This window comes from Meleagris gallopavo, chromosome 1 (assembly GCF_905368555.1).
Source record: "Meleagris gallopavo chromosome 1, MGAL_WU_HG_1.1, whole genome shotgun sequence".
Taxonomy (NCBI): Eukaryota; Metazoa; Chordata; class Aves; order Galliformes; family Phasianidae; genus Meleagris; species Meleagris gallopavo.
Window position 1 is genome coordinate 95772559 of NC_139404.1, and position 26208 is coordinate 95798766.

At 36.9% G+C, this 26208-nt stretch overlaps 1 protein-coding gene across 6 annotated transcripts in view; it reads right to left on the reverse strand.

Moving 5' to 3' along the window:
- Positions 1-26208, reverse strand: part of ROBO2 (roundabout guidance receptor 2) — a 459965-nt gene that overhangs the window by 401691 nt on the left and 32066 nt on the right. For all 6 annotated transcript variants that reach the window (XM_031556589.2, XM_031556590.2, XM_085241102.1 and 3 more), the window contains exon 2: positions 14192-14518. In XM_031556589.2, coding sequence (XP_031412449.1) covers positions 14192-14518 — 327 coding nt within the window. The remainder of the gene's footprint in view (positions 1-14191; positions 14519-26208) is intronic.

Consider the following 26208-nt stretch of genomic DNA (forward strand, 5'->3'; position numbering starts at 1 on the left):
CCAACACAGAAGATTTACTATAATTTAACTGATGAAAATAATAATTCTCTATAATTCCATGCCCATCATTTCTGATGCTATATCTGAGGCTGCAGCAGTAGAATATACTATATTCCTTTATGCAGCTGTTAAATACCTATTCTGTGACAGAGCTCCACTTGAGCAGCACTAACATTAGCCAAAGCTGGTGTTCGGATCAACTATGGAAGATCTCTGCATAACACAACGCATTCCAAAAAACTAAATCTCTTATTCATTGTTATCAAAACTAAAAATGTCTTAAAAAAAATAACTACACATACCCTATAAAGTGACATTAAATATCATTGAAACATGCAAGACATATATGTTATCTGGGAAAGCTAGTAAACTCCAAACTGTAGGAGAGCAGCATCTTTAAGGTAAACAAAAAAAATCCAACCACATTGGCAAGTATCTCCAATGAACTGTGATACATAATGAACAAGAACATGGCAGATAAACTCTAACTGCTGTCTTTCAGTATAGCTCCATATATTACATTATTTCAGTAACAGGGGCTACTATCTCCCTTTTATCCAGTAATAACCTTATCGAGAGCCTCTAATTTTGTTTTATATCTTGAGTGCTTACAGTAAATAAGGATATGTCACTGTGAGGAAATAACTTTAAGTGGTTTTCTCTCTGAAAGTCATAACACATTCCAATAAAGCCAGAAAATGAAAAATCTCACAATAGTGCCTTAACTGCTGAAGAACAAAAATTTTCATTTTTTTCTTAATATATCATCTTCATACTTCTTTTGAACTACAGTCATTTATCGTTCTTTTTCACATTATCTTCCTCCTCTCTTATTACTTCCTGCATAACAAACTAAAACCACGCCTAGGAGAAAAATGAGCTCCCATTCTGAAGTCCATAATGCAAATGGGAAACACAAGAATTATACAGTGAAATCAAAAGCCAGAATGAAGGAATTTGCCTTAGTAACCAATTCCATATTGCAGCTTTTTTTTTTTCTTTCTTTTTTTTTTTTTCCTGTGGAAGGAAAGAATTAACTCTTGGATATCTTGGATATCTTGGATCTCCAGTTATTGAATACATATGCAAGTGCAAACTAGCTCAACATTTAACACACTGTGCCCCACACTTGGAAAGCATCATAGAATTACGGTGGGAAGACATCAAGAGGACAGATAATGCTACAGTAAAGTATGGAGAAATGAGAAGCTGAAAAAATAGCAATATATTCTTTAAAGATCAAAAGAAAGGAGGCATGAAATACTCTCACAAGTGGAATAGTGGAAAAGTGAAAATCTCCTTAGCACAAGTTTAACATAATTACAACAACAACAAACACTGAAAAGATAGTTCTCAATAATTAGAAGAATTTTTGAAGGATTAACTTCTGCATCATGATAGACACTGATATTGTATCAGCCTTGGCAAGGCTATGAAGTCTAAAACAGCCTCTCCATACAGACCTCCCATGAATCTTCCTATTTCGTCATAAATGTCAACATATGACGTCTGATTTTTGTAACCTAGAAATGCAGAAATGCATCACCTCCAACAGGGTTTATTCACACTAACTTTTAGAATTGAAGACTAGAAAAAAAAAATATTGAGCTAAGATAGGTTGTCAGTCAGCAATAATAACTGGAATGAAATTAAGATGTCTCTATGGGTCCTGATGAGATGCAACTCAGAGAGCTGAGACAACCAGTCGACGCTAGCCATCAAGCAACTTCTGCTGACATTTGAAAAGTTGAGGCAGTCAGGCGAGGTCACTGGTGACTGGAATGTCACAGCAATTTTTAAGAAGGGTAGAAAGTATGATCCAGGGAACTACCAAACTGCCAGTCTCGTTTCTGTTCCAGGGAAGGTACATGGAAGAGAAGAAGGTGATATGGGATAACCAGTATGGCTTCACCAAGGGCAGGTCCTGCTTGACCCAAACTTGTTGGTCATGATGGTGTAACTGCATCAGTGGACAAAGTAAGAGGCACTGATGTCATCTCCCTGGATTTCAGTAAGGCCTTTGACATGATTCTCCATAATATCTTTTTCTTCAAATTGGAAAGATATCGATTTGATGGGTGGACTGTACAACGGATGAGAAGCTGGCTGTAAGGTTGTACCCAGAGACTAGTTGTCAATGGCTCAATGACAGGTTGGAGATCAGTGACAAGTGGTGTCCCTTGCGAGTCAATACTAGGACCAATGCTTTTTAACATTTTCATCGATGACATCAACAGTGGGATCAAGTGCACCCTCCACAAGATTAAGGATGACACCATGCTGAGTGGTGCGGTTGACATGCCCAAGGGACAAGATGCTATCCAGAGAGACCCAGACAGACTACTATAGTTTCACACTCCAAAAAACATTACTTATTTTCTGCCTCATAAGTGTACAGTCAGTTGACTGTCACAGAAAAGTGAAAGCTTTTCCAGTTTCAAAAAGGACTTTTATTCCTTGAAAGACTATGGGAAAAGACAAATATAGGTGAACTATATCTTTGTAACTTACTAAGCTTTCTACTGACACTAGTAAACTCTCTAATAGTACTAATGGGAGTTTTTATCATCACAAAAGATGATGCCCTTCTAACTTCTGTGACACTAGTTCTATCTATCCTAAATACAGTGTATCCCGTACCCAGAGCTGTGATCACACAGGTGGCTGAGCATGTTATTGCTCACGCAAAAATGTTATGAACATTCAAGATGATGAACTATACTAAGGCCAGACGTCAGAGGTGATGAAACCGAAAATCCATCTGTAATTTTCTACTCATACAAGAGCTCTGACCCATTGAACTAAATGAATATATTTAATCCCCAACTAGTCAACTGATCAGGAAGTGCCACAGGATAAATGGAATGCCTTGACAGAGAAGATAGACACTATCTGAATCACTGTCACAACCAGAAGAGTAGAAGTATATCTTATTATATCAGCATCCAACCTGCAGATATGCATTCAATGCTCAAATCACATTATGACACTGCTTCCCCTACACCCCTCATAATGCTTATGAAGAAATATAAAACTCTTCTTGTAATATATTCCTTAAGAGTAATATAAAGACCATACATCTCAGACTGGTTTTTTTTTTTTTCAGATTAGGTTAAAAACTAAAAAAAATAAAAAACCCAAACCCCTCCAATTACTTCTGGTGAATCTACGCCCACATAGCACAATGTACAGGCAAAGGATGCTTCTTTCTTAGCAGGTTTTTTCAGCGTTATTCTGGATAATGTATTTTAACTCTGTTTGACTGCTGCCAGTTTCATGACTAAGAAGAATGGCAGGCCAAATCTTGCAGCCTTCACAGAAGTCTTAAACTTTTCTAGGTGATCAGTTATTTGTGTGCCAGGAAAAGTGGTACTTTCCCCAGGTGTTCCTATGGCAAAACAATATGTCTCCCCAGCACCAGGTTATTAATGTTTCATTTTCCTGATGCTCTGTGTTGGCAGCCATGACAGAAGGCTTTGAACTTGTTTATTCACACTTGCTTGATCCTGTTTCCACACAGCACATCACAGCCTGTGGAGCTAGGAAGATGGATGAGGAAAACCGGGGCCATGAGAGGGTCAGGGTCATGGTGTCGCTGGATCTCATTAACTGCATCACTCACTGCAGCAGTCACTTCAGAGGTCACTTCAACTGAGGAGTTTGGCATAGGTGGTGGAAGAATGGCAAAAGTGTAACTTGTGATCCCTGCAGTTGATATTATATACAGAAAGAACAGGTCCTTACACCATTCCTTGACTTTTTAGGGTTTTTTGCCTTTTTGCTTAAGAAAAAAAAGTGTTTAACAAACAGCTGATAGGTATCGTAGCAAAGAGCACTAAAAATAACAAAAATAAATTAATTTAGCATTTCTCCTGTCACTATTTGCAGATGTACAGAACTGCTGGAAAGAAACCAAAAAAGAGTACACAATATCATAGATTGGCTTTGGTATACAGTGAGAATGTACATTAATGTGCATCAGTGATATTTTTTTTTATAGTGTATGTATATTTATTGTAAATTAAAAGTTAAAATATAATGTAACTGTATGCTGTACAGATCGTAAACACCATTACCAATATTTCATTATAATTTAAGCGTTCACATTTCCATAACTCTAGCAAATAAATAAGTATATTCTGTTCTTCAACAATTCTGTATGCTACTGCTAGGAATGTAATGGCATACAGATAAAAAACTTCCTTTCTCATATTCGTTAAATTCTGTTCTTTGTATCTCCTTTCTTTGTAATAAGCTATTCTGCAAAAGCTAAACTATTTCCAAGAGAGGTGAAAAATTGTTATTATTAAAGTATTTCTAAGCACATCTGCAGCATTAGAAAAAAAAGACAGAAACCAAATTCTCATTTGTTCAATACGCAGGTGTATTATGAGAGAAGTGACATATAAGCCCAGCCCTGCACATATGCACACTGTATTTATAATTACCAGTCAAAATATTTTGATGAATGGCAAAATTAGAAAGCAAATTTAAAGCAGAATAGTCAAAGACAAGCTTTTATTCTAGCAAGTGAAAGCAAGTCCTTAGAATCCAAGCAAATTAAAACTCAGTTTAAAAAGGAAACAACAATGACTAAACAAAACAAAATAATAATAATAAAAAAAAAAAACACAAGAGGGTTCTGACCCAAACTTCCCACTTCCAATTTCACAACAAAATATAAAAGCATGGGCTTCAGTGCAGATATCATTCAGTCTAAGTGCAGTGGTGGGGAAGAAATAGATCTATTATTTTTTTCTTTAAACTGTACCTTCTTTCTCCTCTTCAACCATTTGTTTGTTTAAAATGTCAATTTCTTGGAACTGAAGGAAAGCTTTTTAGATTTCTGTGTTTCATGGGAGAGGAAGAAATAAAAAAAAATTCTATATCTTTCAACAAGGTTGACAACCAAGATTTACATAATACATGTAAAATCTATTAAAAAGTCAGAAGTTTACATTAATATGTTCATAGTCAGATGCTGCTCAAATAGTAACAGCTGAGCAATCTGAACAAAAGTATGTGAACACATCACCTTTATTTTCATACGAAGCAGAGGGGAAGAAATGAAGAATGTCCCTTCTATTCTTAAGGTACTACACCACTGATTAAAAGATTCACCTTCTGTTTGTAGTTCTGCAGTCAGCATGTTCGTAGAATCATAGAATTGCTCAGGTTGGAAAAGACCTTAAAGATCATTGAGTCCAACCACAACCTAACCGTACTACCCTAACTCTAACAAGCCTCCGCTAAATCATGTCCCTGAGCACCACATCCAAATGGTTTTTGGACCACGGATGGTGACTCAACCACCTCCCTGGGGAGCCTATTCCAGTGCTTAACAACCCTTTCTGTAAAGAAGTCTTTCCTGATATCCAACATAAACTTCCCCTGGCACAACTTAAGGCCATTTCCCCTCATTCCTGTCACCTGTTACCAATGAGAAGAGACCAATCCCGCTCTCGCTGTAAGCACATTTCAGATATTGGAAGAGAGCAATAAGGTCTCCTCTCAGACTCCTTTTCGCCAGACAAAACAGCTCCAGTTCCTTCAGTCGTTCCTCATAGGCATTGGCCACCTGGGCACTGCTGGCTCATATCAGGCAACTGTCTATCAGTACACCAAGGTCCCTTTCCATCATGCAGCTTTCCAGCCACTCCCCTTCAAGCCTGTAGGGTTGCCTGGGGTTGTTGTGATCAAAATACTCGTATGGCAATATGCATATATGTGCATATGTATAGCAGACTGGGAACTTTCTGCATATGTTATGACTTAAAAGTAATTGAAAAAAATAAGTAGTGTAAATTATTTTGCAAGGTCATTATTCACCTTATCCATGTAAGCTAGGGATATTTTCCACTGAGATTCTCACATATGGATTAGTGGTTTGAGGTATAAAAGAAGCAGAATGAGAGGCAACAAAGCAATTTCCTTCCCACAAGCAGTGATGACATCTCAAGCTTTCTGAGAGGCTTGGTTGATATTCTGGTTGATCAGAATATATTCTGATATTTCTATTGCATTTATTTCATTTGATGATTTTGTAGAAGAGATAGGCAAGAGGAGGGCTCAAGTCCAACTTGTAGAACTGAAGTTCTCTCTAGCAAGGTGCAGATGGATATGAGATTTTGAATGCCAAGGCCACCTTCTAATTTGACATACAAGATTACACAACAAGCCTAGCAGCACTCAACATGTGAATCACACTAAACTGGATGACGCTGAAGTCTAACATGGGAGACGAGAATAACAGAATGTGCAAGGTCATATGCTTTATAACTGATCATAGGAAAATGTGCTGTAAAGTAGAAGATCATCTGTTACAAATTATAGAGAAATATCTGCACCAGATTACCACAGAATAACTAATGACCTATCAAATGCCTTAAAAAAGTCAAACGTGATCACAGGACAGATAGTTAAGGGAACATTGAAGGTAGTTACCAAGCGCTAGTTCATAATGTATAGAATTCTGGCCTTTAAACATTATATGCAACATAGCCACCCACATCTCAGAAAATGAATGAAAACTAGAACAGGTGAAGAAAGGACTACTAGGATCAAGCAAACATTTTCCAAAAGGAGACAAGAGCTCTTCTTGTTTAACTTAGCAATAGGACAGATGAGAAGTAATACCATTTTGGTCTATAAACACAAAGAAAAAATAACTGAACTAAAGGAGAATCTTACCACAGAACAAGCATAAATAATGTTTATGTTTACACTGGAAACTTTAGAACTGTTTCACTCATCATTGGAAGAGCGAAGTTCCAAGGCAAGCTTCCAACAGAAACATGGATTGGTATGAGCTCAGGGGATGAAGGGGAAAGAAATCAAATTTGTTTTCCAAGGGTAGTTTGAAACAGTACTAAATAGAATTTAAAAATACAGCTGTGAAGAATACAGGTGACTTAGTGATCCAGGGCTCCTAATTCTTTATGTCTCTGCAACCCTTTATACAATGGTAGAAATATCTGTGAGACAGCAGAAAGTAACTGCGTACCTCTCTCTTCTAACATGATGAGGCAGTTTCCAAAATATCAGCATATGTTCACCTCATTGCCACTTGAAAAATTCAAGTAAGGGCAGAAGAAGAGAAATCTACTACTTCATTTCCCACATGAGTTCCAAGTACCATACACTTATTCCAAGAACAACATCTGTGAAAACATCTGAAGTGGAAGTATCACCAAAGCCATGATTAAATTTTAGTTCTCCAAGAATGGAAGCAGGGGAAAGATAATAATCTCTGAACAAAGACAGAAAAAAAATAGGAAAGAAGGCGAAGATTCTGGTTTCCTCAAACAAATACAGTGATTATCAGAATGAAAAGCTATACACATACATATATGTGTGTATGTGTATAAAATATTCACCAATCTCCCTCTAATAATTGATGTTAATTAGCATAGTAATGAACTTCATTTGTATTGAGATCATGCAACATTTGCAAATGAATGGTCTGTAGTACTGCTTCAAATGAGTATTTTTTAAAGCCTATTTGACATCAGAGAATAGTACAACATGTCTGAAGCATATGCCAACAATAGCTAATATTTCAATTAATATTCAAACAGTGCTTATAGGTTCCTGAGCAAAGGGAACAGAGGTGTAAAAATGCAGTGTTATCTTGTTTTCCTTCATTTCTCAGATGAACTAAAAATCAGAGAAATGTCAACCAAAAAAACGAGTACGAGACATGCACGCTAACCGAAGATCAGCCAATAGGTGATCTCTTTCAAGGTTTCTGTAAAGTCATCAACTGTTCTTTTGCTTTCAACATTTTATCAGGTAGAACATTCAAAGATACATAAACAGCAGGATTTGATTAAAAAAAGAGAAATCAAAGGCAAGGGGAAGGAAGTAAGCCGATAAAAATCAAATGAGGAAATGTGCAAGAAATTATTAGAAGCAGATTCAGATCAAGAGCACTGCAAATAGCTTCTAAAATGTAACGCTGAAAGTTCTATTTTAGGTGGAAAATGAGTAGACCCTGGGCAGAAAAAATTCAAGGAATAAATTAGAGATGCTACAGAAAGCTTCTTTAACCATTTCTGGATGTGAGAAACTATTTCTACTACAGTAAAGCTAGAGATAAAACTGGAGTGTGTACATATATATGTTTGTGTACGTATATGTATATACACTCTATGTACATATATATATATATACACACACACACACACACACACACAGTGCAACAGAGCACAGTACAAAAACACTTCAGTCAGTTCTGAAGGAATTAATTCATAGAGAGGTAGCAATTTTCAGTTGTTAAGGAAACTTTTCAGTGGATTTCTTCTCAGCGCATATGACCAGCTAAGCTAAAGTGCTCAGAGTGAACACTTCTCAGGTAACAAAGCCTGATTATTTTGTGTGAAGCTGTGTATCTATCTTTAACTCTTTTTAAGCTGTGAACATTCACCAAAAATCTATTATAAGATGACTATACCACAAAAAAAATACACTCTCTCAAGCATTTATACGTCTTATCCTAGCGGAATTCAGAAGCAACAGAAACACACACTTAAATGAAAACCAAACTAGTATAACAAAGAATTAGAAATACTTTTTTTTTTTTTTTTTTAATGAAAAGGGGACACTGAGATGAAATATCCGTCTGGACATGATTTCTCTGATATACCTTCACTCTTTGGCATTTATTAATCTCTAATTTCAAATAGCAACTGTAAGGATTAAATTGTGCCCTACACAAAAATGTCAAGCTATGTTTGTAAAACTAGAATTTGCAATAGTTTCAACCTAATCACTGAAATCTCTCACTGTAAACTACAAAAGTATACAAGCTTAAAGTGTTCCACCAATCTTACAAAACTTCCCTTGTCCCCAGTTATCTAACCAGATACAACTTTCTCTATTTTGTTCTACACGGGGGATTTTGTTTTCATTATACGTGTTGGAATAATAGCCATGGCTTGTTATATTAACTCTTAGAAAAATGGAGAGAAAGAAAAAGCACAATGATTTTCAGTGTCCTGCTATGACTCATCTCCAGACTTCAGTAAGGATTAATTTTCAGCATTTCAGTTTCTACAGCAGCTACTTTTGTCTTAATGAGAGTAAAAGTCTGTAGATTTCAACAGCAAGCTCTTCACGTACCATTGAAAAGAATGAGGATAAAAGGGATGTAAGTAAATGAACTTCTACACGTCATCATACATTAGTGTAACCTTGACCAAGGCAAATCAGACTCAGAAATTTGAATTCATAACAATGTTTATATTTACATTATATGTTTAACAGAAACAGATGAAAAATAATCCATCCACCTCAGAGTCACATATATTTTGCTAGATATTAATGCTATTTTTACAGGTGATCTTTATTCTAAATATGTCAACTGAAATGATTGACTCCATTATTATGAGCATATTGTAGCCTTTTGCAGATGTTCCTGCAAATTGTCATTAGCTTTATGGTACAGAGATGATTGTACAGCATTTATTTCATACCTCCCACCCTTTATTACATAGTACTACAGCATATCAGTTTTATTTGTAAAATTACTGTCTCCCATGTGTAAGATGTGGCTTACACTTGCTTTGAAGTACACCTGTGACTCTTCACAAAAAATTCAGCGCATTATTATAACCACTCTTATTAAAGAGAAAACATAACTCAGTTTTGAATTTAACATAAACAAGATCATTATGTTTGGAAAGTGTTTCAAAGCCTGCTATTCAAGCAATCTGTGACATATAAATAATGCAAGACCTTTCTCCAAATGACTTCAGTTCAAGCACAGATTCGGAAGGATGGAAACCCAAATTTACTCTGCCATCACAAAATTAAATCTATTTCTGGTTCTCCAACCGAATTATGAAGCCAAGTCCTCCAGTTGTGTTTTCTATTAGCACCAACCCACACACTTCTACCCTTTGCCAACCCATGCAGAAAAGAATCGTATTCCCGAGCTTTATTCTTATATTAAAATGGATTCTTATATTTAAATGGAAGTAAATCCTAGCTAATCTGAAAAGCCTAGTATTTTCTTTTAAAAGAAAGTAAGGTAGAAAATCGGTCTTTTCTTCCCCTCCCTTGACCTTCCGACCTTTGAACCGCAACCTTCTTGCCACTAAAGCGTTCAACACCTCATTTAATCTCTCCTTGCTGCATTGGCACAGCAGTGAAAAAGGAAAAGGGGAAAAAAAAATAATCTGGGGACTTCATCAATTTTTCATGAATTTTCATTTAGGCCGAAGCCCCCTCTTACAGCGGTCGATAGATCAAGCTGCTGTCACATATTTAACACCTGGGGCTACAGCTGCTCTCCCTAGGGGCTACCGCTGACTCAGGCTGGATCAGAGGCTGGTGACTCAGAGCGAGGACCCCTCATGCTCTCTCTGTTGCTTACATGTGGCGCCCCGTTGCTGGGGACTGAAATCCTATCTACGTCTTCTGATAGTCCCACTGGAAAACCCCACCACACTGGTTCAATCATGTCAATTCATACACTGTAAAAAACTGTGCCTTTATTCTAAAAATGAAAGTTTTCAATAATGATTTTCAAGAATTAAAGAAATTTCATAAAAATAAGATTAACTCCCTTTTCTAAATCTCCCAAGAAAGTTTTGCTGTTAAGATATTTCTAATAATGCCAATCCTGGTTCAATTTTGTTTAAAAAAACTGCAACATTTAAATAGAAAAATAAAGAAATACATTCTACTATTTTGAATAAGATTCTTTAAATGTTTTAGGGCTAGAACATTTATTTTTAATGATTGAATCAAAAGACATATAAATACTACATCAGAATTTACCACAATGAAAAAAAAGATTCTGTTGCTAGCAATAAAATTTACTCCTACTGTTTGAGGTAGCCTCTTACAAACAAATAGAAAGAGGAAAGTGGAGGGGAGGGGAGGGGAGGGGAGGGGAGGGGAGGGGAGGGAAGGGAAGGGAAGGGAAGGGAAGGGAAGGGAAGGGAAGGGAAGGGAAGGGAAGGGAAGGGAAGGGAAGGGAAGGGAAGGGAAGGGAAGGGAAGGGAAGGGAAGGGAAGGGAAGGGAAGGGAAGGGAAGGAAGGGAAGGGAAGGGAAGGGAAGGGAAGGGAAGGGAAGGGAAGGGAAGGGAAGGGAAGGGAAGGGAAGGGAAGGGAAGGGAAGGGAAGGGAAGGGAAGGGAAGGGAAGGGAAGGGAAGGAGGAAGGGAAGGGAAGGGAAGGGAAGGGAAGGGAAGGGAAGGGAAGGGAAGGGGTTGCATTCAAGATGGGCTACTTTCTGTGTTCTGAATCACTATATGATCAAACTGAATTTCACTTAAGCTTTTTCTTCTGTCTAATGGGTACATCAGAAGATTTTCAATGTTGGTGCTTTTGAGCCAGGTGACCATGGAAGGGAAAAATGGAAGGATAAAAGAATGAATCATAATTAATGCAATATCACCTGAATGCATAAATGCAACCAGACTTAACAGGTACAGAAAATGCCAAAATATTTCTTCACAAATCATTCCAAAGTTCCAAGTGTGCGTTAGTGTGGAATGACAATATAATAAGAAAAGTAAAACAACTGTTGGTTTTTCCACAAAAATAGCAGACTCAAGCTATTTTAGACCTTAGAAGTTTTTCTCTAATAATGCAATTTGAGGCCACCTACAGTCATCTGGTAATCCAAAACCCTGTTGTCAGCAAAGGACAACCACTCTTTCTCTGGTGATGAAAACAGCTTAGCTCAGTGTGGAAAGAGCAGTTTTCAACACCATTAGAGATAGCAGAAGGAAGCCCTGATTGCATGTGGCTGTCTCAGTTCACTCAGACAGGGCCCTGGCATCCAGGCAACTCACTGCCCTTAGAAGTGTGGAAAACACGAGAATGAGGACTCACTGCTGACAACAGGCTGTCAGCAACAACTCATTTCTCAAGTGTGCACATGGCCTGTTACAGGCCTGCCCACTTTCTTCAATCCAGAAATGCTGACATTAGAAATAGGTGTTCTCTAAAAGTCACTTTAAAACTTAATTTATAGACAAAAGTCTCAAAATCAAGGAAAATTAGTCAGTTTGGGTATCATTCTCCACAAGATTATTTTGATACACCTCTTCTGATGTTGCTATGAGCTTTCGTAACCAGCGAGCATAAAACAAGAGGATCTCTAAAATTTAACAAACAAGCAATGTACACAGTGATTACAGTTTGGGGTTTTTTCCTTGAAAATACCTTTTTGTAATCACAAATGTAAATGTTTTTTTGTAATCACGGTATGGCTCAAGGAAAGACAAAACACTGTTTAATTTAAGTGGAAACGGAATGCCTGCCTTAGACTGCTAAACCGTTTAACTGGAAAATTCAGTCAGTTAAATTTCAAAGCTATGAAAACAATAAAAAAATGTGATGTCAGGTGCATGTTGCTATTGCAGAAACTTTGGCTATATTTTCAGATCTAAAGTTTCATGTTCTGTGATCCTTCTGACAATGAAACCTGGTATTATTATTTTTAAAGTCTCGTACTGTCTCACATGCAGTTCATGCATGACCTGCCATCAGTTATAGTGGTTAAAGAAATAATGCCAAAGACTGGAGATGCTGTAACAAGAATCTCATAGCAGCTACTGAAGTAGGGATCAGTGAAAACTGATGCAACATAGACCACCTCTGAATTCCAAAAGAACCGATCACTTCAGTTTGATGACTCAAAGCATAACTTTAACAGTGTTCTGAGCTTCAATGGGAGATGTCTGAATCTTAACATGATTATCTAAGATCTCAAAATGTTTATGTCTTTCACACAGGGTTTCTCAATAGATAGCTTAAAACAAACAAACAAAAAAAAAAACAAACAAACATGTATATAAACACAGGAATGATCCAGCTAAAGTTTATCTACATTTGTACTCACCCAGCTTTCAACCTTTCTTACACTGATCATCTTCTCAATTCCTAAATACCTACCTACACTTAGCAGTAGAGTAACATTATGATGCCTTTATCAGCAGATATACATTTGTTAGTGGCTCAAACAAACCTGCTTTTATTTTTCCTTTAAAACAGTTCTTAACCTAGGTTGTGACAAGGAAAAGGCTGTGAACAGGTCTGTTCTACTTGGCCTATGCCAACATCTAACTAATTCAAGAATGTCATTTTCTGCAATTTGTGAAAAGACTGAAAACCAAAGATCATGTCACAATAGCTATAAAAGTCCCCAACTGCATCAGGAATAAAATTTGCTTTTTTCTACCTCTATTTTTTTAGGCCACCATATGTTTTTTGTGTGTTCTTAAATCCATTCTCTAACAACTAAGTGATGAAAGCTTGTGCTGAAGCCTTAATTCAGTCAAACACATTTTGCTGAAATTACTGCCAAGTGAAGAACTGTGAGGGAAAAATTAAAGATCAGCAATAAAACAGCATTTATAATTCTACTAAAACACGCAATTAAGCAAAGGAACACAGCTACGCTTTGTTGATACTCTGAAAAAAAAAAAAATCAAGTTTTTTTCCAACCCATACAACCAAGTAGCAAAAATTACTAAATAAAATGTTACATTTTATATATGATGAGCTTGTTTGCTCTATGACTGTAACGAATGTGTTTGTTAACTCTACTGGAAGCATATCATGCATGCTGGGTGGTCTCTCTAAGAACTGTGACGACTTCTCTTTTAAGACAAAGAGAATCGATAAAGAATAAGAGTGCACTGGAGGATATGAGAAATGGCCAACAATTTCACTTGCCACTCACATAATGAATGAGGCCTATATCAAGTTTATGATAGAGGAGCACACACTGAGGTTTCCAGCACTACAGAACATGAGACACCAAGAAGCTGTCTGTTCCTGTTGAGGTAACAGATGACTAAATAAAGAGAAACAGACAGTGCACCTTATATTAAATGATAGGTATTTTTCCACATTAGTTTCAGCATAACCAACTTTAGTCATAATTTAGAAATTAGATTATTCTTTAGAGGAAGATTAGCCTTTGTCCATGCTTGTGCCAATCATGATTATACACTGGCTAGAACTCTACTTCCATATAAATCACATTCTATACGGTCACTGCTACTGAATAAATGCATGTATAAATGCCTGGACTAAGAGATACAGCTGATGACAAAATGCCATCCTTATCTATGCTTATCTCTCAAACCGCTCAATGTGTGCAAGTGCTGGATAGCAATATAAAAGCAGCTATAAAGTTTTACATGGTGTTAATCATACAAAACTTTACTCACATGCCACTTCCAGAGATGCATTGCGACTCACAGCTTCTCCAAGATAGTTCCTTGCTACACAAACATAACTTCCTTCATCAGGTTTACTCCTGCGTCCATGCACAATACGTAAGAAAAATAAAGATCCGCTAGGCAGCAGCATACGGTGGGAGCGAGGATCATCTTTGTCAGTTTCCACTCGCTCTCCATCTTTGTACCATTCAATAGTAGGAGTTGGTCGTCCTTCAGCTTTACAGTTCAGGGTTGTTGGTTCTCCTTTAGAGACTATCACATCTGAAGGATGCTCAACAATCCGTGGTGGAAAGTCCTCTTGGCGGAGACGGGATCCTAGAGACAAAGAAAAGGGTGGAGTGAAGGATAATTTATTTTCACTTTTGGCTTCACAAAACATTCTCACAAACTAGCCTTTCAACGTCACCAACATTTTCAAAGAGATTACAAAGAAAAAGACAATCTGTCCACAAATTACATTGTTTGTTTGTTTGTTTGTTTTTACCTGGTATCAGAGACTGTATCACAAACTTTCATAGCTAAAAACCTGAGTTTGTAATACAAACGCATACTTCTGACCCAGGCATTAGCAAACCAATACCTTATGGAGACAAAACTTACAGAGAATCTGTTACACATACAACCATGACAAGATCTTTTCCTTGTTACAATAATCTTTCTGTTTACATTAACTTATAGATTCCTGTGCCCTTCCAAATTCCACTCATACTGATCTCCTATCTTTTCATCTGTCAGATTCAACACATGGACTTTTCCAAAAGCCCTGTGTCTTACTACCTATTGGTTAACACTTTTTTACAATCATAATTGTATGCTTTGAGAGGAAAGGAATAGTGGTCCATTCTTCCATCTTTGGACTTAGTTTTGCTAACACTCTAGTCATTGTATAGTGATAATGTGCTATCATTGCTGTACAAACTGACACTTTCAGCAGCTACCGGATTGTACTATCAGTATAGTAAAGGTATCCATAATCCATACTGCAAGTGTACACACACACACGTAAAATTATATCCAAGCACAGATAGATATAGCACAGCTGAAAGAAGTATTTCATTCTCCACTTTTACTATCCAAAAGACATTTAAAATCTATCAGGAGAATCTGCAGTTAAAAAGTATTCCTAGACTATGACTTTATACACAAAAATACTGAAATCACAAAGACTATAAATTTCACAGTACTGCAACCCAAACGCTGAGACACATATACATATATATATATATTTCTCTACATATCTACCAAATTAATTCCTTATTCTGAGGGAAAAAAAAGCAACACCAGTTAGTTGTGTGAAGAAATTCCCAACATTACAAGCAAAAACACCAAGATTAAACTATTTCTTAAATTTTAAAGAGACTTAAGTCAGAGAACACTGGTAGATCTGACTATATTTTAATAAGCAGATGCTGAAAAGTAACAAAATTTGTAATAAGAAATTAAAAACCTAAAATATGAACTCATTTTCTTACACATAAATATTTAGCAATAATCCTCAGAGGTTCAAGCAGTACATCCTAAAGAGAACCCTTTGAAAATGCCTTTCTCCAACAAAGGATTAAAGCCTCCACCTTATACAGCCCAAATCAAAGCCTCAGCTCATAAAAGGACTAGTTCTTCTTCTTCAGTACTGATGTATATCACAAAACTAACGTTTACCTCAGCATAAGTAATCTGTGCTCAAGAAAGGGCTGAGATGTGGGCAGCAAAAACAGTGCCCATCAACAAGGAGAGGCTTAGACTACATTTGGAGGGAGGGATCATACCACGTGTCCCTGTGATGCCTGGATGTACCTTCTGCTATTAAGTGCTGCAAGTCATTACCCTCAGCATGCATTTAAGAGAGGTGGAACAAGGCTAAGTACAAGGTGTTGCACTTGGGCCGGGGTAATCCCTGGTATTTATACAGACTGGGAGAAGAACTTCAGAGCAGCCCTGCAGAGAAGGACTTGGGGGTCCTGGTAGACAAGAAGCTGGATATGAGCCAGCAGTGTGTGCTTGCAGCCTGGAAAACCAGCTGTATTCTGGGCTGCATTAAAAAAGGGATGGCCAGCAGGGAGAGGGAAGTGATTGTTCCCCTCTACTTAGCTCTTGTGTGGGATCATCTGGAGTACTGCGTCCAGGCCTGGGGCACCCAGCACCCAGCACAAGAAAGATGCAGAGCTCTTGGAACAAGTCCAGAGGAGGGCCACTAAGATGATCAGAGGACTGGAGCACCTCTCCTATGAGGAAAAGTTGAGGGACTTGTTCTCCAAGCTTGGTTAGCTTGGAGAAGAGAAGGCTCTGAGAAGACCTAAACAAGCATATAAACAGGAGGGAGAACGACTGTATACGAGGGTGGATAGTGTCAAGTGAATTCAAGGGAATGGTTTTAAACTGAGACAGAAGAGATTTAGGTTAGATATAAGGAGGAAGTTTTTCAGAGGGTGGTGATGCATTGGAACAGGTTGCCTAAGGAGATTGTGGATGCCCCATCCCTGGACGCACACAAGGCCAGGCTGGATGTGGCTCTGGGCAGCCTGGTCTGGTGGTTGGTGACCCTGCACATAGCAGGGTGGTTGAAACTAGATGATCATTGTGGTCCTTTTCAACCCAGGCCATTCTATGATTCTATGAAAAAATAAACACATAATAAATCAACCATAGAGCACAATAGACTCCTTCCTTCAAATCTGAACTGAGCACCAACAGTTATTCCAAACAGATATGCTTCCAAACACAGCCGAAAACGCGAGTCTACTAGGTCTTTCTCTGGAAGGTACAGTCACCGTCTACATGCCTGAAAATGACTGCTTCAGATGGTGTTTTCCTAGCTAAATTTCGATTCTTTCACTATGACTCTCCTGCCCCAGAAACTGTTACTAATACATCCTAAATTAGAAGAAACAGGCATATTGTTAACCCCATGAACTAACAGACCAGAAAGTATTTCTATTCCCTTTTCTGTAGTGAGAAGGAACCACAATTTATCCAAGATGACAAGTTGATTCACTGAATCAGGCTGTCTATGTTGGTATCCTGGACTATTCATGCAGTTTCCTTCTCAATTTTTCCCTTAAGGATTTCCAATACACTTATATCGCATGCATGCATACAGCATGTGAATAACCTCTAAATATAAGAGTCCCTAAGCAGTCATTACCATGATGGACAGTAATGATTTCAAATTAGTTGTTACATGCTGTTGGGCGAAAACACACCTTTGGAGAAGTCCTAAAGTATCTATGATTGATTCAAAGTTGCATCTGTAAAAGGGAAAACATCAGCGCTATTCTGAATACACACAGAGTACTCCAATAATCATTGTATGTACAAGTTCACATAGTTATTGCAAATGACTGTTTATTGTACATCTCCAAAAAAAAGCAGATTTGAATATATTTTATTGTTTAATTCAGAGAGAAAGTTTTAGGTTTACATTTTTGCCTATTATTTCAGAGTGATAAAAGTCACTGTTAAGAAAAAGAGAAACATACAAGGAAAAAGGCAATGTATAAGTCTATTATAGTATTCTATCTTCAATATCAATGTTTCATTGTTCATACTTGAGCAATAACAACAAGCAGCAACAAAAGATAAAGCGTAACACATCTCTGTTCAGCTTGTTTTTTTTCCCCTAGGTTATATTTAAACCCTCGCCTCATATTTTATGAAGTTTGCCACAGAATTAAAAAAAAAAAAAAGTCTTTCAGTGATTCTACTGCAATTCTAGCATCTGCCACAACATCAGATACTCTTGCATTAACTCTAATTAAAAAACAAGGAAAAAAAAGTGAAATTATAAAAGAATTAGGTCAGTGACTTTCAGTCTTGATTCTATCAAGCAAAAAAGCACTGAAAATTATATATAATATCAGTCTCCTGCAGAACACTGCTGACCACATACCTTAGCAATGTGTGAGCTTGTTTACATCTTTACCACACAATGAAAACAATCCTAAGTCATCTTTTTCTAGCTCACACAAAACCAGCAATAATCAAGCAATAAATGGTTCTTCAATTACAACATTAGCTCAACATGATAGCCTTGAAGGAGTCCCTTCCTGGGGCTCCTGATTTTTATTTATTTATTTATTTGCTGAGACCCTGCTATAGCCAAAACCAAGATACTATATCACACAATTCCATGTTCTTTCCCTCAAACAGTTTTTGTTTGTTTGTTTGTTTGTTTGTTTGGGGTTTTTTTGCCTTTTAATAGAGATAAGGAGTGAAGCAACATCTGCAGAGCAGCTTCTGATAACTATTCATTAAAAACCTATTAGTAGAAATAATCCAGACTTTCAGAACACAAGGCTTTGGGACAGATGTGAAATGATGTACACTGTAGCAGTACAGTGAATGCTACTGCTGCCTTCGCTACAGAAAACGTAATGTGCCTAAGGTTCTCATGAAGAATTTCATTACTAACATAGGGGAATTTAAAATTTGACAGTCCTCAGTGAGCAAATCAGAACTACAGTGAATTATCTGGAGAAAACTGATGGAGTAATATCAGTGCACAGCTTCATCTCACACATTAATTTTTCACCTTTACAGATCAAAAGATTTTCAGTTTTTTTTCTCCAAGTAAACAGGAAAGTAAGAATCTAATGCTAATTGTTTGCTCTTGTTTACCATCAGTTAATTCATCATTGCTCAACTTTAGTCTACAAGCCAGCAATGATTTAGGAGAAACAGATTATAAAGCTAATTCGGTTTAAAATAATAATAATAATAATTGCATATAAAGCCATTTAGCTACTAGTAATGTTTATTTCAGTGAAATAATAAAGAATTTCCAATTATTGCCTGGAAAAAATAAAGAGTAAAATACTGAATGAGCAAAGTCTAGTATTTATCTTATTTCACTTTTGCCTTTACTGGTAGATACAAATATTTATATTTAAACACAGATTTTTTTTTATATCTCCTAGAGAATATATCTGAAATTCCTAAACATAATAAAATATAAGTTAGTCCACTGTTAAGAATGAGAAAATAAAATATGAGTCATGAAATAAAGGTCAGGACACTGAATATGTGAAGCCTTGTCCCATGCTGGAGCTGAGTGAGAGGAAGTTCCTAGAGGAAACAATCACAAAAAGGCTAAAGAAAGCTCTAGTTTCTAGATGTACAGATACTGCACTTCCACTGAAACACATTTACCATCCAATATCCCTTCCTCTCTTATGACTTTGTGTACTTGCATACTTCCTATCAAACTCATGGGAAGAAAGGAAAAAATGAGGAGAGGTGACAAAAATAGAAAAAAATATTCTGAATGCAGGTCATATTACAGGTTTCTGAAGACACTTCAATCCTATTCCAATGTGTTGTACAAGAACTGAGAATCACCTTCAAGAAAACTCATCTGAAACAGTAAAAGATTACATCGCTCATTCTTTTTGACCAGAAGATCAACACTACTGCTGTTCTGATTAATTCAATTTCTCATAATCAGCAACAAGTCTTAAAGATTTGTTATAAGATATTCTGACTCCTTCATAAATTTACTCAGAGATCCAATATACCATATAATAACAACTACACCAATGGCATATAAACATAATACCTTTTATTTTCAATTTAGCATGGTTGAGTCTGTATGCAAATAAGCCTAAATAAATTAGAACAAACACATTTTATCAAATATCAAATACATTGTTTTACCATAGAGACACAACAGTAAGCAGGCAAAAAAACTGAGTCAATATTTTACCCTTTTTCACCACACTTACATAAAGGGTAATGAGGTGAGTGGGTGTGATATATACACAGAAAAAAGCATTTGGCAATTCACCTTCTAGTTCTCCCATGCCACTGTCTTTCAAATTTCAAGGAAAACCATTTTCATTTATAGCACTTCACGCTCTTCTGGTTTTAATTTATTAGCTTCACATCAAGACCAAAATTTGACTTCACCTATTTAACCCTATTCTCTACATAAGCAGTGGTCTGTCATACAGGAAAAGCAACAATACAGATTAAGTTCCTAGTGATTTCATTCATTTCTAAAGTAAATCAGCAAGATGTTCGTGGCTATAGAGCTAATAGGGATTAATAAAAAGGCACAGAATATCCACCAGCAATTATTTCATTGTAACTGCTGAGCAATTATATATACATATATATAATATCAGTTAATATGTTAATAAATGTTAGTATTGTGATATAGTATTTCATAATATAGATTGCAGAATTGCCTACAAGAGTCTCCTCAGTACTCTCCCTCTACCTTTCTACATTTACCCTTTCCTGTCAACAATATCCACCATTCTGCCATTTCATACTCCATTTATTTGCATCCCTCCATCTCTTTTATTCTACTACCAGACTGCCTAAGAACTGAAAAGCTCATCCTAAATTGATCTCTAAGGCAACTGCTCCTTTTATACTTTCTGAAGACTCTTTTTTTTATTTTCTTTTTCTTTCTTTTTATTTCTTTAGAATTTTGAAGACATATACCTCCATAGAAAGAAACATGGGATTTGATTTTCAATAGCAGGAGTAACAGTTGCTTAACACTATGTATACCACACTACCTACTAACTCAGATATCTTACTACTCCATACAGTATGGAGTACTTAGTATTCTGTCCCCCTGCAGTTCTTACATTGCTGCTAACACACTTGCATTTGGCCTTAAAATACAGTTATCCATAACCTTCTACTGTACAAATACTGACTTTTGAATGCATTCCTTGTAAGAGTTTTGCCAAAAAACACACACTTCCACAGATGGTGCAGAACATTTATTTAGCAGTAAAATAAGCTGCAAAGCCAATAGAAAAATAATATTGTCGTATAACAAAGTAATAGACACAGCAAGAAAAGGCCTGAATATACTCAATTTCACTAAGAAGACAGATTCAAAGATGTATTTTCAATGTTCAAGGAACTTTTTTCTGTCCTCTAGTCTTGTTACTTTTTGTGCAGTAAATAGGAAAAGCAAACAGATAAACAAACAACAACAACAACAAAAGCATTGAAATTCATTTAGTAAAATCACAACTGTAAGAATGATGTATTTTATGGACATGATTCAACAACCTCTGCTGAATATTTTCTGGCTTTGTAGAAACTGTCACGTGGCCATGACTGAGTTCCTTTTTCCTCATGTAGACACTTAACACTTTTGTAGTAGATAACATTAAGCTTGAAAACAGACACTCCTGAAGCTACTTTGTTAAATCTACTAACTAAAGGACAGTTACTGTTCATTTTCCTGCTACTTCATATGCCTTGTTCCACTTAGGAAGTAGTTAGCGGACACATTTATTACACATATCTGTTAGAAATAATGAATAAGTGTGTTGCTTTCACTACCCTTTTAACCACAGAGTTGACTGAAAGCAAGCAGAGATCTTGAACAGAGATCCAGTCAGTCACATCCTAGTTTGAACAAAAGATAACGTAAAAAGAATTCAAGATAGTGAGAAAACTCAACTAGAGTACAGGCTGATGTACTGGCATCAAGCTGATTATCCTAGATGCATTCCTCTAGGCAAAGTGACATTTCAAAGATTTATATTTTACAATCTCTTCTCCTCCCCTGAGACTTGGCAGATGGAACCAGATCTCAACAATATGACTGCTTCCAAGGTAAGGTTTTTTTGTTCAAAGCTGTGTCAGCAATGACAAGGTCCTCCGAAAGCTTTTCTTAGAGCAAAATTAATCCATTAACCAACACATCATAGCTTCCCCAGGACACATATCTGCAGATAAGCCACCCTTCCTGTAGTGCATGTCTGCCAAGAACAGGCAACACTGAACAGACAGATCAATAACTGTCATTAAAAATATTGGACCAAATCTTATTGCAAGTCTGATTCTATTAAGTTTCTGTGGTATAAAACTGTGACTTTGCTAAGAGAGCTGTAATCAATTTTAATCATAAAAAAAAACACTGCAAACATAAAATTGACTTTTTATTTTTGCTGTTCATATATGGACAATAATCCAATACAACAGCATAATCACCCTATTCTTTGTATGAAATTATTTCAAAGGAAACATTCTAAAATTGTTATTCAGACTTAATGCAAATTTACTGTAATTCACTCCTCTTCAAATTTTTTCTTTCTCACACACCAACATATTAATGGTATATTTCAGCTGCTGGGAACATTCAACTGCCTTGCAGGTTGAAAATCAAAATAGCTAGCACAGTGTAGAAGTAGAACAGTTCAGTGCAGTTTTTAATAGTGTGAATTGTATCTTGATTAAGAAGTTTCCTAATGGACTATTTCTCAAAACATTTGAGCTAATAGTAAGAGCTACCTCCCTTCCTTTTCATGCAGAACTTTTATTCAGAACTGTATTAGTATTGCCCAGATAAATACATTAGCTACATTCTCTCAATGCTTTGCTTTGTAATATTTTCACAGGATCTTACCTACTCCTTAAAAATCACTGCATTCTACGACACTGCATGTTATGGGTGTGAGATTCTCGCGGGCATTTATGAGAGGAGTGAATAGGATCACAATATCCCTGAAAAACAGTATATTGACTTGCAGGCAAATGAATCACTTTTTCACAGGTGAAAAGAGATGTTATAAATACAAGTCCCTACTTCAGTGTGGAAAGAAAATTGATTTGGCTGTTGCAATGCAGTCTGGTTTAGAGTTCAGTTATCTACCATAGGCACATTCCCCAGAAGAAGCTAACAGACAACTATATACTTAATTGAAAAAACCAACAAACAAAAAACCACCACCACCATATTCTTACGTATAGTTTTTCTTTCCCAAAAAAAAGAAACTTCTGGCTTTTGAAATAAAAATAGCTGTTCAGCTTCAAGTGTGGATTTCACTGGCTCTGAAAAATGAGATAATAAGAATTGTGTCTTAAAAGAAAGAGGAAAAAACTAACAAAGAAAACAAAAACAAAAAGATAAGAGGAATACTTCCAGTTACGAAAAGCAGAAATAATAAAAAGGTTTATGTGAATATATGTATATACACATAGCATACATATACAAAGACAAGTAATGCGTAGATGTATGAAATGTGCAAATGTACACATACATACACATGCTAGATTACCTCCAGAGGTCCCTGCCTCTGCAAATTATTCTGTTGTACATAAACAAAACGTAACAAGAACACTGAACAGACAAAAGTTTTTTCCACACTTTTCATCCAGTAGTGCTCAATCAAAACAGCTCTTCCCTATGGAGCCTTTCAGAATCATTCAACAATCAAGTAAAGTTAAGCAGGACTGTATGCCCAACTCCACCAAACATCTTTTAGGTCTTTCCCAGGTCAAGGAAGGAACAGAATAACAAGAGACACTGTTTATAGACATCACAGAAATGTTTTTATTATACAGCTAGCACACTATCGCCACAGCAATGAGAAACTACTTTTTATTAGGCAAAGGGAAGCTTTCAATATTCCAATATTCCTGGACACCATTATTATTAAAAACAAACAAACAAAAACAAAAAAAAAAACACTTAATTAGGAGCAACTAAACTTCTTTTTTTTTGCATAGAGGGATTGATAACCACAGGTCCTCCGCAGTCTAAGACATTCTATTGGTATTTGATAATGACCACCTAAAATACTGTTACAAAAACCCAAACCCTATACCTTTCAAATAACACTCTGGTCCAGAGTCCTTCAAGGAGGATAAGTCAAATAGCTATCAGAGTAGAATACAACTGCCACAGAGCAAGAGTGAAATCAAAGTAATTTTACAAATAAAACACTACACAAAGTTCACAAAAGTCAAAGATGTTGTTTCTCCAATAAGCAGTTTCAACATGTCTTCAAAAAGTCTTTAAAAAAAAAAAAGCACAATAATTTAATCTTTAACTTTGATATAAATATTTTGAAACAGAAGTCAACATTTCCTCAATGTTGCACCATTATAAATAATCACAAAGTTTTTTTTGTGTTTTTAATTTTAATTAATAACTAATCATCAACACAACTGTAAAAAATTTTGATCCCATTTTTAGATAGGCTTGACAGCTCTGATATCATCATTCACAGAAGACAATACATACAGCTAATTCAGGCAAGAAAACTTACCTTCTGATTTCTTTATCCTCACAATCATAAAAATCCTTGAGATCATTAACACTTTCCCACACTCCGAAATGCAGAAGTCTGAAATATTTCACAGCTAGATAAAACTGAGTCGAGCAAGGACAGATATGTCAAGGTATCTAAGATGATAAGTTTTGTGAATGGGAAGCAACACAGTTTGGTCTACTCAGGATACAACAAAGATATCTTCACATAGTATACATAGTACAGCTTGGAAAAATCCTACTTAAGTTAAAAGTTGGAAACTAGATATTGAAGAAGATTAGAGGCAGTCCAGGCTGTAGCAACCATGCTCTGGCTGAATATATGACCTCAAGCAATACGAGACTGGCAAAGAGCAATCAGAAGCCTGAAAATCAGGAGAGAAAATTTCCAGCTGTTCAAGAAATTCTTGGGTGAGATCCCCTAGGAAGTTTTCCTCAGGGAAAAGGGAATGGAACAGAGCTGGCAACACTTTAAGGATGCTCTTCTGAGAGCACAGGAGCTCTCTGTCCTGCAGCATAAAAAATCAAAGAAGGCAAGAAACCAGCATGGCTAAGCAAGGACCTGCTGTTCAAACTGAGATAAGAAGGAAACATACAGCATTGGAAGCAGGTACACATGGCCTGGGAAGCGTACAAGGACACTGTCTAGTCATGCAGAAATGGGATCAGGAAAGCCAAGGCATAGATGGAACTGAACTTGGTGGGAGATGTAAAAAGTAACAAGAGGGGATTCTATAGGTACATTTGTCAGAAGAAACAGGTCAAGGAGAGTGTACCTCCTCTGATAACTGAGAAAGGAGAAATGGCAACAACAGATACAGAGAAAGCTGTGGTACTAAACAAGTTTTTAGTCTCGCTGTTCACTGGCAGTCAGGCTTCCCACAACTCTCACATCACTGAACATCCAGGTGGTGACTGGGGTTGCAATATCCCTCCTACTGTAAGAAAAAAGCAAGTCTGAGATCATCTGATGAGGTTGAATTGTACAACTCTATGGGGCCAAATGACATGCATACAAGTTCTGAAGGAAATGGGTGATGTAGTTGCCAAGCCACTCTCTATCATATTCAGAAAGTCATGGATATCAGCTGAAGTATGTGGTGACTGGACAAAAACAAACATCACTCCCATTTCTAGGAAAGGGAGAAAGGAAGACCGAGAAACTACAGCCCAGTAAGCCTCAGCTCTGTGAATGGAACATAACATAACTTCCTGGAAAATGTTAAGGTACACGCAAGATAAGGAAGTAATCCAAGACAGCCAGCAAGGCTTCACCTAGGGCAGATTGTGCTTGGCCAATGTGGTGGCCTTCTATGATGGAGTGACAGCATCAGCAGACAGAGGAAGAGCAACTGATGTCATCTACCTGAACTTGTGCAAGACCTTTTGATAGGTCCCATACCACATCCTTATCTCCAAATTATATAAATATGGATTTGAAGGCTGGACTATTCAGAGGATAACAAATTGGTTAGATGGACCCACCCAGAGGGTTGTTGTCAATGGTTCTATGCCCTTGTGGAGGCTGGTGACAAGTGGTGTCCATCAGGAATTAGTCTTGGGACTGGTGCTCTTCTACATTTTTATCAGTGGGATTGAATGCACTCTCAGCAAGTTTGCTGATGACATAAAGCTCAATGGTGCATTTGACACACTAGAAGAAAGGGATGTCATCCAGAGGGACCTGGATAGGCTTGAGAAGTGAGCCTAATGAGGTTCAACAAGGCCAAGGCCGAGGTGCGTCCCTTGGGTCAGAACAATGTATGTGTACAGACTAGAAGAACAGCTCATTTTGAGAGCAGCCCTGCACAGAAGGACTTGGAGATCCTGGTGGACAAAAAAGCTTGACCAGAGCCCAGCAGCCCATAAGGCCAACCGTGTCTTGGGTGGCATCAAAAGAGGAACAGCCAGCAGGGAGAAGAATGTGACTTTTTTTTCTCTACTTTGCACACATAAAGCCCCATCTGGACTTCTGCATCTAGGC